The 14,237-nt window shown below is 55.0% G+C and overlaps 1 protein-coding gene across 2 annotated transcripts in view; it reads right to left on the reverse strand.

Moving 5' to 3' along the window:
- Window positions 1-13,720, reverse strand: part of GRIK3 (glutamate ionotropic receptor kainate type subunit 3) — a 113,867-nt gene extending 100,147 nt beyond the window's left edge. For both annotated transcript variants that reach the window (XM_086764890.1, XM_086764889.1), the window contains exon 1: window positions 13,561-13,720. In XM_086764890.1, coding sequence (XP_086621016.1) covers window positions 13,561-13,675 — 115 coding nt within the window. In that variant the 5' untranslated portion in view covers window positions 13,676-13,720. The remainder of the gene's footprint in view (window positions 1-13,560) is intronic.
- Between the last annotated feature and the right edge of the window lie 517 nt (window positions 13,721-14,237).

Consider the following 14,237-nt stretch of genomic DNA (forward strand, 5'->3'; position numbering starts at 1 on the left):
GCACCTCGCAGGAGCTTTCGGGGACACGGAACATACTGGGAACTGCTGGGTTTGTTTCCCAGCACTGGCAATAAGCGACAATCCCAGCCAGCTGCTGAGGAAGCCTGTGAAAGGAGTTTTTTTCTTAAAATAGGAGAAAGTACAGCAGTTCAAGATTTAAGCTGTATTAATTTCTCCCCTCCGCTTTTGAGGCCAGAGGGTGAAGAGCGGCGTTCGGCATCCCAAGCGCAGAAGGCATGCGGGGAGCTGCCACGCGAGGGGCCCGGGGCTGTCACCGGGGCAGACCGCGCGGCATCGCTTCTGCCGCGGGACGTCCCCAGCGAGGCTGCGGGAGCGCGGGGCGCTGAGCCGCTGCTTCGGGCAGAGGAGGAAAGAGGGTGAAAGTTAATTAGGTTAGAATTGCCTCCAAAAAGTCCTACAACAAAATGCACATTCATCACGTAAAGATGAGGATAGGCAAATCGGGCCGGGTTTCAGATTTTGGTGTGCTATTGCTCTCCCTCTAACTGGGGGAAATGGATCCAGCAACTGGAATTGCCCCACTCAACAGAGGAAGTTACACTGCAGACAGGAAAATATTTAATGTTTTTCCTCAAATCACCACCGCCATTTCTTTAATGTGTAAGAAAATGAAGTAAATGTGGATATAACTCTCTTTCTGCTGACCATTTCCTAAATAGATGGGCCCAGGTACAAAGTTGGTTCTGTCTGTCGAAACGCACCGCTGGGATTGCAGGGAGCTGCTGGAAGAACACAGGGTTGATTCTGCGCGACACTTTCATTTATAACTTTAATCTTAAGTGAAGCTGATAATCTGTGCAAAGACAAGCTCCACATTTTAAAAAATATTATCGGCTTATCTGAGATCCCGCACCATGCTTTCTGGATAACCCTTTCCCCGTGGTGTCGATGAATAGGAAAAGAAACTAAAGGTCCTATTTCCATTCCAATATTATGAGCCCAGCCTAGATATCACCCTGAAGCTAAACGTCCAAGGACTCGTTTTGAATTTCTTCTAAGTAAAGATGACAAAAACCGATCTTGCAGAAATAAAAATTCCTAAGAAGAAAAGTGCATAAAATGAGGAAGAAAATGGTTTTCTTTCCCTATAAAGGAAGAACAGATCTTTAAGATTTTATAGACCAGAAATTTAAAACAAGAACCTCTTTTTTACAGGTCCCTGTTTCAACTTAAAATGGTAATAGCATTACTGCGAAAAAAAAAAATGGAATAGTGATGGCATCCCGAGCTGCGGGAGGTGCAGGTCTCTGCGGCCAGCTCTGGTGAGGCTGCGGCTCTGCAGAGCTGGGGGGCAGGGGAGAGGGACGAGGGATCGGAGGATTTTCCCGTGGCTTCTCCTCTCCCCTCCGCTCATCCCAGGTGCGTGCCTGCCCCCGGGTTTGCAAACTGCGGTTTGAGGTGCCGAGCGCAGGCGTTAAAAGCGCCTTGCGGGAAAGGTGGTGCGGAGGGGAAGCAGGATGCCAGCCCTCAGCCCGCTTCCGCACCCTGGGAACTCCACCGGGCTTTGCCACATCGCCAGATTTCTCATCTCCAGTTAAGTTTTCAACTGCTGATGCGATGGTTCAAATCAGGAAAATCCTGCCTCCGTGCCAGACAGTGAAAACTGGAAGTAATTAAGGCAAAATCTTCCTTCAACAGAAAGTACTGAACATGTGGAGATAGCATAATCATCAGTGTTTCCGCCATCGAAAGCCCACAAAACAAAAAATTGGATTTTAAATGGAGCACAGAGAACAGTGACCTATATCTAAAACTTATCTTGACCTCAAAAAGTAATGCCTTTTTGTCTCCAATTCTGCCGCTAATTACAAATGCTGAATTCTGAACATTCACTTTTGAGAAAGATGCATTGCTGGATTGTTTGAGAAATCCAACAACAGCAAAGGTGCCGTGAAGTTTTTCTCTTCGTACAGACAGTCACTTGCTAAAGTTCCCAGGCCTGTTCTCAGAGGCAGTTTTCTGCCCCGGCTCTTCTTCCTCACCTAAACTACCTATAAGCTTCAGGCGTGGCAATTTTGATTCCTCTTGCTTCCTCCCGCAGTTAGTTCTCTAGACCAACCCTCTCCTGACTCACAGAGGACAGCCACACTCTCTTCCATTTACTCAAGTCCTTGCACTGGACAAGACCCACGTAAGGGACTGGGAATTCACCGTCCTTCACCGGGGGCGAGCCCACCTGCGCTGGGCACGGGCCGTGGCAGAGCACGGGCAGCAGAGCGGGACAGAGATCCCAAATTAGATTAACAAGAATTTAAGCAGCCTAGAATGCAAAGCAGAGCCAGAGACCAGGGCAAAAGTGACCCGAAGCGTGATTTGCAGTGAATGTCTTTTTCTCTCATAAATAGGAGACACTCTGGGATGATTATCCACCCAGATTTATCTCTGCAGCTCCGTGTGTATCCTTCTGTGCTTAGAAATGTCTCACTGCCCTTTGCATTATTGCATTGCCCTTTACATTCCTACCGCATAAACCTCTCAAGTACTGTAAAACTTACAAGGTGTAATATAATGTCGTGATTTCCTTTTACACACCATAAACAAAAGTCACTGAAAAAGGAGCATAGAAAGGGAGACGTTATTTGGCCTGACAACAATACAGGATGAAAATATGTATACAAGTACACATCCATGCACTCTCGTGCGCTTCAAATCCCAGGCTGGATTGGTTATCTGGCATTGATGGATCACTTCAATGTATTACATAGATAAGGAAATTGATTATTCAATAAATCACTGTCTGCCCTAAGAATCCAGTGTTAAAAAAGAAGGAGAAAACGGTATAAATCTGTCTTGCACATGCAAAGAAAAAGCTTATATTTTTAAGGTTAATCATATGTACTTTTTGCTGCACATCCCATGAAGGAACAACGCCCTGCATTTCTGCGGTGCTGAATGACCACGTTTCCTTCCCAGAGCTCTCTAGAAGGGACCCTTCCTCACAGGGCCACTCTGGCCGTTCCCGGCAAGGGAACCCCCCAGAAGATCACCGGAGAGGAAGAAAGTGCCCCAGAATGCTGCGGCACACAGGAGGGTGCCCGGCGGCTCTGCTGGGTGCAGCCTGCCGCGAGCTGGGCTCGGGACTGGGGAGCACCCGCACCGTCGGCGCAGGGAGGGCGGGAACCTGCCCGTGCCCACCAGCCTCGGCAGGCACCCGGGCGACTGGGTGCGGAGGGAGAGCAGAGCAGAGGGAGCGGGAGCATCACAAGAATTGGAGCAAAAAGGGAGAACAGAGGAAAATAAAAATGAAAAATGGAACATTTGGGACTTAGAGAAACCATCTACCTTCTGCTTCCGAAGGAAAGGAGCAGAACTAGGTGAAGTCAGAGGCTTCTAAAAAACTCAGGCAAAGCATGTTGTTGAAATGCCTCATGGCAGTGCTAGTAAATAACAGCAAAAGCGAAGCTAACCGACATGCTTTAGAGAGGAGATACCTAACGGCTGGGTGCGTCCTCTGGGGAAACGCATCTGAAATGGTCTGTGATAACCCTCCTGAAACGGGTATCTGGAGGAGGGAATACAAATATTCCTGCAAATTATGGCCATGATACTGCCGAGCTGAGTTATTTCTAAAAATCTCCAGGTCACATCCTGATGCCTAGCGTTCCTGTGGCTCCCGAGTGCTCCAATCTGTGTGAGTGAACACGGTGTTTGCCGAGGGTCCTACGGGTCTGCCACCGCCCCGGGAGGCCGATACCCGGATTCGCGGGAACCCGCCTTCTTGCCCAAGAAACTCTGCTGCCCGCGCTGGGAAGTAGAAGGCAAAGACGGCAATGAGAGAGTAGCGGATGCTGAGCTCTTCACGGGTACTTTGTCTTTCCTTCTCCAGCACAGAGGACCCCGACCCTGTCACTGCTCATGCTGCGGTGCGATGTCACCCGAACGGCAGCAGCCCCTGGTGCACTGTCACTACTCTTTCCGTGTATATAAAAACACAAATGGTTAGAGAAACTGTCAGGAAACAATCTTGATCTCCTCTAATTTTTACTTGAAAGCGTATACCAGCCACCCTTGTGCAGAGAGATTAATAATTCCTCTCCAGTGAGGCATGAATCAGAGCGATTCGGACCGAGCAGCACCTGTTTGGCTAAAGAAATCCTTTCTTTACGCGACAATGAAAACAGCCATCTTTTTTTCAAACTCCCAGACACCGTAGCCATACAGACACACACATTATTCTTCTCTGACAACTTAAAGGCCAACTTTCCAGCAGAGCAGCTCCCTTTGGCAGGCATCATTCCGCCTTCGCAGTGCGGCTCCGTACGCGGAGAGCAAAGCCGGAGGTGCAGGGGTAGCGTGCGCTGCTCCCAAAGCCACGTCGGTGCCCGTCCTCCATCTGAAAATGGATGTGCTGTGGCCATTTGCTCCGTTCACACCAAAACCAGCCCCGTTTCCAACGCCCACCTGCTGCTGCAGCCAGGGAAAGCTTCCCGCAGCCCGAGCACCCGGGCGGGCGCGGTGTCTCGCAGGGGGTGGAATTTGAAATCACGGCTGTGAATCCTTCTGAGCGCTTGGAATTCCCGCAAAACTACCCAACGAGTCTAACACGTCAGTCCCAATAGACAGCCGTAACTCAGCTAAATTTGTGGGTTATACCAGATTTTATTTACTGCTTCATCCTGGGAGATAAGTACGAGCTGTCAGCCATCTATTCATTAAAGCGGGGGAAAGCCGCCCACAGCTGACGCTGTTCTCTCACCAAACCCTTCCGCGTCTTTATTTGAGTTTGGATTTTGCAGTACCAGCTCTGTTATTTTAAGAGCGGCTGATGTTCCTGTTCACCTGGGAACCGGCGAGGCCAAAGAGCTGGCCCGTCCACCTCTCAGGCCCCAGTTTGAAGGAAGGACATGCTGCAGCGACCCAACGTCATCGAACGGCTGCTGTGGTGTGATGAATGCTCCTGAAGCTCCCGTTTGCAGATGTCAAGGGTGGAAGGCTGATTTCAATCACTCACTTGCAAAAGCCCTTGTAAGGCGCTCGGTGCTCTGGTACCTGGGAATCCGGACACCCCGTGGTGGAGATCCCTGGGTGCCCAGTTTCCAGAGTGATGAGCAAAGTGCAAGTCCCAAGAACTCATCTGAATGGTTCTGTGATTTTAAGTCTTTGTTTATTCCTTTGATATCAGCTGGTTTATCTGTCTGCTTAAAACCTTGCCTGAACAGGGATGGTTTTCTGGCTCAGTAACTCCACAGACCGAACTCCTAATCCGAGGTGCAAATACTCTTTATTTTGGTGTGCTCTTTAGACTTCAGTGAAAGGCCAGGCTGTCCTTCAGAGATAAAAATGCAAGCTGGGAGCTTTTTCTCCAGCTGGGGGTGCATCTTTGGTGCATCAGTTCCTGGCAGCGCTGAGGGCTGAGCCAGGCACCAAGCGGAGCCTCCACAGACCTTCACGGGCAGCACTGGTGTCCGGAGCAAGGCGGAGGAGCATCTCCCACTGCCTGGACCATGGGTGTGCCCGGAGCTGGCAGGGGGGCTGGCAGGGGCAGGACAGCTCCCTTTGCTCCCACGGTGCGATACTCAAGTGAGCCATCTCATACCAAAGCTGTGCTCTCGCCCAGGCAGCTGGCAAAATGTGTTACAGCATCTTCCAGGCTGCCTGGGAGAGCATTTACCTGCAAATCTAAAGGGCACAGACAGGAGCAAATTGCAGCTGAGAACCAGAGCCCTGTTCCCAAAATCTCCTGTGCCCAGGTCTGTCTGGTTTATCACCGTCGTGCGGTTAGTGACTTTTCATGGGAGCCATCGCTGTGCAGTCTCTCTCCTCCTCATGCCAGGCTGCAGTCTCCCCCTTTAGGGAACTTCTCATCAAGAAGCCAGAAATCTTGTATTTCCTTTTCCCTCCTCTTTTCCTGTTGCACTGTTAAGCATTGTGGCAGATTTATTCCACCGCTCTCACAGCGTCCTCTTCATCTCAGTACTTTAACCTCTGTGATCACCAAGGAAACCCTCTCTTCCCCTCGGGTGCCTTGGTACCTGAGGCTGCACAGCGCGCTGCTCTGCCCGGCTCGGGCTGTCCAGCTCCCCTTTCCTGCATCCCCACCAAGGTGCCGGTTGCTCCCTCACCACTTCCTGATGCTGATTTTTATTCCATGAATTTGACCCCGGGCTGAGGGGTGTAGGTTGTTTGCTGGGGCACAGCAACAAAATCCAAGCTCTGACCAGGTCCCTGGGCTAAAATATGAAATACTACAGGTACAGCAAGGTTGCCAGTGGCCGGTGTTTGCTTTCCTCTCCGTATTTACATGGCTGCAGAAAGTGAATGATTTGCTGAGCAGGGGGAGGCTCAGAGCAGCACTGGGGATTGCCTCTGACGCGTGGGTACCCCACGCTCTCCTCAGCGGTGTTTGCCACCAAACGGCATTTTCCTGATTACCTTCCAGAACTAACGGAGCAGTTGCATCCCTACTTGTGTGTTCATGCACGATGTCTTGCTGCAGACTTAAAGCGCAAGGACCGACGCTGCTGAACACGCAGGGGACGCCCGACACAGCGAGCGTCTCGTGGTGCCAGCCTGGGAGATGACACTGCAAAGTCGGAGGGAGATTCCCTGCGGGGTGACATGGCAAGGCGGGGGGCGGGGGGGTGGGCAGCCACAAAGAGAGCTGGTGCTGGAGCAAAGACAGGGCACTGAACTGAGCCTTCCACCTGCTTCTAGAGCTCTTGCTTGTAGTAAGGACCTGCATCTATTTTAGGCTTTATTATCAGTGATCAATACCAGCACGTTATCCCTGTTTTTACCCACCGCATCTGAATCCCCTCTACATCAGCCCAAAGCGAGACAATCCCAGCTGGTAAAACAAGCTTGGGTCTCCGACGGGCCCAGAGCCCCGGTATTCCCTGCTGGAGTGTCAGGATCCCCCATGCAGGTACAGCAACTGTGGCTCTCATGGCTCCAGGACAACCAGCACGCCTCATTTCACATCTGTTCCCTCGGGCAGCATCGCCGTGGCGAGGTTGTTATCCCCGTGTTCAGCCCTCAGCTCCTCTCCAACATTTGCCTCTCTCCCCCCGCCCGTGGAGTTCGGATGCTTTCAACTCGTTATCTGCCTCGCCCAGAGCCTTCCACCAGCCTGTCTTCTAAGTATGCAAAGGGAAAAAAGAAGTCTAGACGGCATCCTATTAAACCTCCAGCCAAAATGAGGGGAAGGAGATTGCACGGCAGAGCTGCTGGAGAAACGCACGACATTGGATTACGAGGCTTAACGCTTGCTACAAACAGGCTGCGCGGCGGCGGGGTTTATTTGATATTGTGTCTCCGTGAGAGACTCCAGCGTCGGAGCTGTTCTAGCAGAGCTACTCCACACAAACGCCTGGCACTCGGGGATGCTCGCTAAGGCAAGGACGCGGCGTTCGGGGCAGGTGGAGGGAGGTGGCCGCAGCACGGGGCAGGGTGAGGCACCGTGCTCCTCTGCTGCGCCTCGACGCTTCTGCCCTCGTGCTGACTGCAGGTGAGAGAAGGGAAAACCCGATTTCGTTTAGGATTGCTAATTTAGTGAAGCTGCAGCACGTCATTTACCAGGACGGGAGAGACCCAACCTTGCTGGGGATTGAATTACTTTCAGGATTGTTCTGTGCATGACTGCGTCATTGAAGGCTTTACAGAAATCTTTTCATAATATCAACCTTTGTTCAGTTTCCTCAATAAAAACATCCCGAGATGGAGAAATGAAGCCTGAGGCGGTGGCAGTGGATTTGCACCCGCCGGTGATGCAGCGTGGCCCGAGCAGGCGGCTCTCCCTGCGCAGGCGCGTGTCCCCCGGCGCGGCAGCAGTGCCAGGCGCGCGGCAGAGCCGCCGTGGCCGTCCGAGCGCACGGAGTCCACGCAAGGCTCCATCACCACCCAGGTTCTGGGTAAATCTGCCGCCTCCAGCCCACGGGGGACGTCGACGCGCTGGCGTGTGCGGTCGGGGGAGTGCGCCCGCCCTGAGGAAGCAGCCCCGCACTAAGTAGGTCTGTTTATTTTGGTGCTACTCCTGCCCTATGATGAATGAGGGTCTATTTTTTTTTCTCGTTTGTGGTTTGATCTTAATTTCCTGTATGAAGTTCTCAAGAGGATGCCAAGATCAAATAATTAGACTATTCTGTGATAAAGAGGTAACATTGTTATTCAAATGTATTCAGAATTAATTTACCACCAAAACAATTTACACTGCCACCCTTATATCCTGCTGAATTACTAGAACACGTTATCTGACACACAAAGCATCTCATGACCTGAAATAACTTTATCAACCGTTAAATGCGTGAGCAGTGGGTGCACGGCCACAGAAAAACACGTGAAAATGCAGGAGAAGCCACAAGAGCAATCGAGCGATTTAAACCCAGGAAAAACGAAACAAACAAACAAAAAAATAGCACCGTACTTGCAACAGCGAACACGCAGGAAGCAGGATCCTGCAGCAGCCTGCCTGGCCCCAGGAGGATCGGGGGCCGGATGCTCATCGCAGGCGTCGTGCGAGATGCCATCGGCACGGCCGCAGCTCCCCACCCGCAGCGCGCGGGGCTCCGTCCCAGCCCGCTCCCGGCCCTCGGCTGCGTGCGCCTGGGCCAGGGGAACCCGACTCTGCCTTCTGCCTGCTTGACCTCCAAACTGGGGCGCAGAGGGCAGGGAAGGTGCCCCCGGTCAGGGTTTCTGAGCCTGCAGACTGGTCTCGGGGGCTGTGAAGCCGTCTCTGGAGCTCTTTGCTCCGGGGAGGGGGAAGCGTATCGATCGCAGTTCCCGTTCTGCCTGCTCCTGCCCCACCACCTTGCATCACCTCGCAGCCACGGAGAGAAATCTCTCATTGCTTCGCACGTGTGACCCCCGGACCCCCAGGGGAGGCTCCAGCCGCGGGCAAAGACTCCCTGCAGCTCCTCAGAGGAAAAGGATAACAAGGCGAGTCTGGGCCAGCGCGCGCCCCGTTTGCTAGGGGAGAAGCCCCCACCCACGGGTCAGTGGGTGCAGGTGGGCCCCTTGCACACCCACTGCCACCCACAGCTGGAGTGCGGCCACCCTGCCACCCCTCCCCGAAGGCAGCGGCCAAACCTGCGGCGAGCTGCAGCTCAACGGCAAACACTGGAGCTGCCTTCCTGAGGAGCCACGCACCCCGGAACCACGCAGCTCCCAGCCCTCTGGGCGCTGCCTTTTCCAGCCGGGAAAAGCCTGCTTTTGCCTTTATTTTTAAAAATAAAACTGCTTTTGCAGAGTGTGGGAAGGTGATTTCAAAATAAAATTCCAGGCAGGCATAATAAGCCTCAGAAAAGCCAATCACACAGAGGAGGATAATTATCCACAGAATTTGTTTTCTGAGTATTTATGTAAAATAATCAATGATTTTTTTTTCCCACACAGACTCCAATCCAATTTGATTGTCTTTTCTGTGTTTCTTGCAAATCGTACAAACAATCGATGCCCTGACCCCTTCTCTGCACAAACACCGCTTAGAAAGAGACTATGAGAAATAAAACCCGATGAATTCCTCCGTGCAGGACTGTTTGCTTAAAAGCTTAGCTGGAGCCCAGTCCTGCTCACAGCGACTTCAGTGACACAAGAGGGGCACTGTCAAACACGCCTGAAGTATAATTATTGCCACAAATATCAGCGGGAATATAACCTTAGCAAAACAACCCAGAACAAGAGCGAGAACCCGGAGGTGAAGGTGATTCCTTGTAAAATGCAGAAAACAAAATGAAACCCTCCCAGGCACAGAGCCCTTCTGCAGAGGAGGGGCAAGGGGTGTGGGGGTCCCAGGCACAGGGCAGGCTGGGGACCCTGCCCACCACCCCCCACCGGTGACGGGGTGACACGCGCTGCTTGCGCCGGGGGCCAAGGGAAACGACGGCAGCGGGGCTGCACCGTGCTGGTGCCAGCCCCTCAGCAGCACCTGAATACAAACCAACCCACTAATCAACAAATGCAAGCGCTAAAATTGGATTGACGGCTCCTGTGGTCTATTTTTTACAATTCCGTATTAATCTCCAATCGCTGGCATCCATCTGATCTGCACGTATATGTTGCTAACACATCATCCATCAAAATAATCGCTCCGAGTAATTTCTGATGATGCTTCAGCAAAGCACGGCAATTGAAACCGGTCTGCTGCGCAACGCCAGCCCGTCAGGCGCCACGTGCCACGCCGCTTCCAGTCATCCCGCGCTGCTTTGTCAGGGCCGGTGCCATCGGGCTCCACAAAATGGCATCAAGCTCTCGGCTGGCACTTGGAAGGGGTGCTACCGCTGCTTTTTAATCTAAGAGAAAGGTTAGATAACTAGGCTATCTACCCTAGCTTCATCATCTTGCACTCAGCTCAGTGCAGCCCTTAATAAGAGGTGCAATCTCACCCATCTCATCCGCAGGAATCGCCGACTGCTCTCCGTCATGGTGGCGTAAATACGGAGTAACGCCGCTCACACCGTTACGGGTGTCTGTCGTTACACTGGGGTAACGCGGCGCTGGATCGAGCACCGTGCGCGTGCGGCAGAGCTGGTGGTGTTCTCTGATACAGCGTTTCCAAATATTTAACAGATTGCGTAATAATTGAACAGCTGTTGAATAAGCATCAGATACAAATTCCTACTTAATAAAAAAAATCCAGCAATGAGGCACAGATTTCCTTTGTACGTGTATATGTATAGATTATGTGTAGATTAAATATTTATATTTTACTCCTGAGAGAAAGAGCGCTTTTGGCTCTTCCTTCCCTTTCTTAGATCTCTCCCTGTATTTATTTTAATAGCTTCACAGGAAAACAAGAGAGCATTGAAAAGTTACCTGTTTTCTCTCTGGTTTGATTTACAGTTCTAAAACAATACTTATTTGAGTGTTCTCCACGACTTGGCGTAACCTAATAATTAAAAGAATTACTTGAGAGCCAGGGCAGCTTTGCACAAATTAATGCAGGGGCAAAAAGCTGCAATTTTTTAGAGGGCTGAAAAAGAGATCAAAATTCTGCCAGCTTTAGCTGAGAGTGAAGGTAAACATAGATCTCCCTGCAGCTCTGTTTAAAGCCTTTTTCTGATCTTTAAGTTTCTTATTTTACTGATCAAGAAAGAGGCTGAACGAGGTGCAGGGCGCCGGGGTGTTTCTCAGCATGTCGGCCCGCGGAAGGCGGCGCTGGCAGAGGCGGTGTTCCCCCAGACTGCAGGGGTTTGCGGCAGCCCAGCCCTGTGCCCCCCGCGCCTGGGGCGGCCTCCAAGCTGAGCCGCGAGCTGCGGGCCAAGGGAGCAGAGCCGCAGCAATCCCGAGTGATTTCGGTGAAGGGCCGGCAGCGGTGTCTGTGTTGAAAGCTCCTCTGTCCTTTTGTGCAATTGCTTTGTGCCCTGTCTAGAAAATCCATTTTCAGGACAGCTGAGGCACCTGGACCTGAACGTCTCCACAGGGAAACCCCGGGCCTGCACAGCTCCCCCGAGCCACGCTGGCATTCCCGGGGGTCTCCGCAGCCCCCACCCTGACGACTCAGCTCCTTCCCCTGCATCCACCTGCGCAGCAGCAGCCCCTCACACGCCGCCTCCGGAGCCCCAGCCTGGCACCGCGCTGGGCCTGGCCACCAAGAATCAGCCCTGCTGCTGCCAAGCCGAAAGCAGGGAGAGCTGCAAGCCCAGCACCCCGCCTGCGACAGCCCCCCCAGGCACACGGCTCACGGTCCCGACGGGATCTGCGCCCTGGGAGCCGTTGGGTGCTGGCGGTGGGGCCAGGCTGTGGGAGTCAGGGCGCTGGCGAAGCCCGGCGTGCCCCAGCCCAGCTCTCCCGGGAGCGGGTTTCTGTTGCAGAACACATTTCCAGCTGTCCCCGGCTGCGGCTGAGCAGCTTGGCTCTGGCAAAAGTTTGCAGGCGGCAGGCCCCAGCGGCCGCCCGTTAACCTCTCCCACCAGCCCTCCTGGCACGGCAGCGCACAGGACCGCGTCTGCCTGGGTGCCTGGTTCGCAGAAGCCCAGGGCAGAGCAGATGTTCACGCTGCAGGAACCGAGCCCTTGCCCGCGAGAGGCTCTGGGCCACGCCGCCGCTCGAAACCGTTCTGGAGGTGACAGCGTTTCGCTTCAGAAAGCGGCTGTCTCCCAGGACGAGCATTTTTCTCTTGCTGGCTTTCACATTGCTGCTGTGCAGTTGCACTGGGATAAATAAGACCCATTTTTTTCCACTTGTAAATATTCACAAATCTATTCAGTTTTCACTAGTTTCTCTGGGTTAGAATTTGGTCCCTGAAAAGACGAGTAAACCTGTCCTTATAATTTTTACTGAGCAGCCAGCAAATCCCTGGGAATGTGTACCGATGGCGAAGTACAGAGATGTAACAGAGAATCAGTGCTGTTCTTTACATGACATGCTTAAAACAAGTATCTCGTTTAATTAGAAAAAGAAAGATCGTAGACTCTTTCCCAAGCTGTTATCTGTGCAATTACTTTATGTAACATTATTAAAAATTCATTTTCCCCAGAACCTCAGTGATTTAATGGAACACGCCTGGCCCTCAGCAGCGGCTGCGGCGTAGCTAGCCCGCTGGCACCCTCCGGGCAGCGGGGCTCTGTGCCGCAGCCCCCCGGGCTGCCTGCGCCTTGTGCCGGCCACCCCTGGCCCGGGGTCAGAGCACCTCTGCACAGCACCCCTAATGCAGCAGGCTCAACACCCCTCCGCACAGCGGCACAGCACCCTCTTTGCACTGGCACAGCATCCCCGTCTCCAGGGGCACAGCAGCTCGTCTCGCACCAGGCACCGCAGCCCTCCTTGTAGCAGGCTCAGCATCCCCCCTCTCCGGGGGCTCAGCATCCCTCCTCTCCGGGGGTCCAGCATCTCCCCTCTCCGGAGACACAGCATCCCCCCTCTCCGGGGGCTCAGCATCCCTCCTTTCCGGGGACACAGCATCCCCCTCTCCGGGGGCTCAGCATCCCTCCTTTCCGGGGACACAGCATCCCCCATCTCCGGAGACACAGCATCCCCCCTCTCCGGGGGCTCAGCATCCCTCCTTTCCGGGGACACAGTATCCCCCATCTCCAGGGACACAGCATCTCTCCTCTCCGGGGACACAGCATCCCCCCTCTCTGGGGGTCCAGTATCCCCCCTCTCCGGGGACACAGCATCCCCCCCTCTCTGGGGGTCCAGCATCCCTCCTCTCCGGGAACACAGCATCCCCCCTCTCTGGGGGTCCAGCATCCCCCCTCTCTAGGGACAGAGCATCACCCCATCTCTGGGGGCTCAGCACCCCGTCTCCTCTTTGCACGATGCCCAGCACCCCCATTGCACCGTGCCCGGGACGGCTGCTCGCACCGGGCGTGCTTCCCCCTTGGCAGCGGCGCGGCACCACTCTGCGCTGGGACCCAGCCCCGCACCGGCACCCAGCCCCGCACCGCCCCGCACCGGGACACAGCTCCGCGCCGGGACCCAGCCCCGCACTGCCCCGCACCGGTACCCAGTCCCCGGATCCAGCCCCGCACTGGGACTCGGCCCCGCGCCCGCCGGCAGCCGCCTGCCCGGCACCGGGCATCCCCCCCACCCCCCCCCCCCACCGCCCCGGCGCCTCGTCCCGAACTTGGCGCGGCCGGTGCCCGCGGGTGGCGGCGGCCTTACCGATCCGGATGACGTGCGGCATCCCGTGCGAGCAGTGGCCCCAGAAGCCGCCGACCAGGAGCGCTGCCCAGTATTCCCAGAGCACGCCGCGCAGAGCCGGCCAGAGATGGGGCATCGTTGGGGAGGGCGCGGGCCGGGGCGGCCCTACGGCCCCAGGGGCAGCGCGGGGGCGGGCGGCTGCTGCCCGGGGCTCAGGCGGAGCGGGCGGCGGGCGCCGAGGCCGGACCGCTCATGGCACATCTTAGTGCGGCCGCGCCGGGCCGGCCCCCGCACAGCTCCGCGCCGGGCCGAGCCGTGCGGGACCGAGCCGTGCCGAGCCGAGCTGAGCCGAGCCGTGCCAAGCCGAGTCGTGCGGGACCGAGCCGTGCCAAGCCGAGTCGTGCGGGACCGAGCCCAGCCGAGCCGTGCGGGACTGACCCCAGCCGAGCCGTGCGGGGCGGTGCGCTGCCGGTGCCGGTCGGGCGGCACCTGCGGAGCCGGGGCTGCCGGTGCGCCCGCAGGAGCGGCTCTGTCCCCTCCTACCGCTGATGCGCGGCTCGCGCAAAGCCCCGGAGTGGAGCGTGCACACACACACACACACACACACACTGACACACTCACACCCCCCCACACACCCCCCCGACACCCGCCCGCTCCCCCGGGGCGAGGGCAGGGCCGGCGCGGGTCCCGCACGTCGG

This window comes from Chlamydotis macqueenii, chromosome 22 (genome assembly GCF_036417535.1).
Source record: "Chlamydotis macqueenii isolate bChlMac1 chromosome 22, bChlMac1.mat, whole genome shotgun sequence".
NCBI classification, from domain to species: Eukaryota; Metazoa; Chordata; class Aves; order Otidiformes; family Otididae; genus Chlamydotis; species Chlamydotis macqueenii.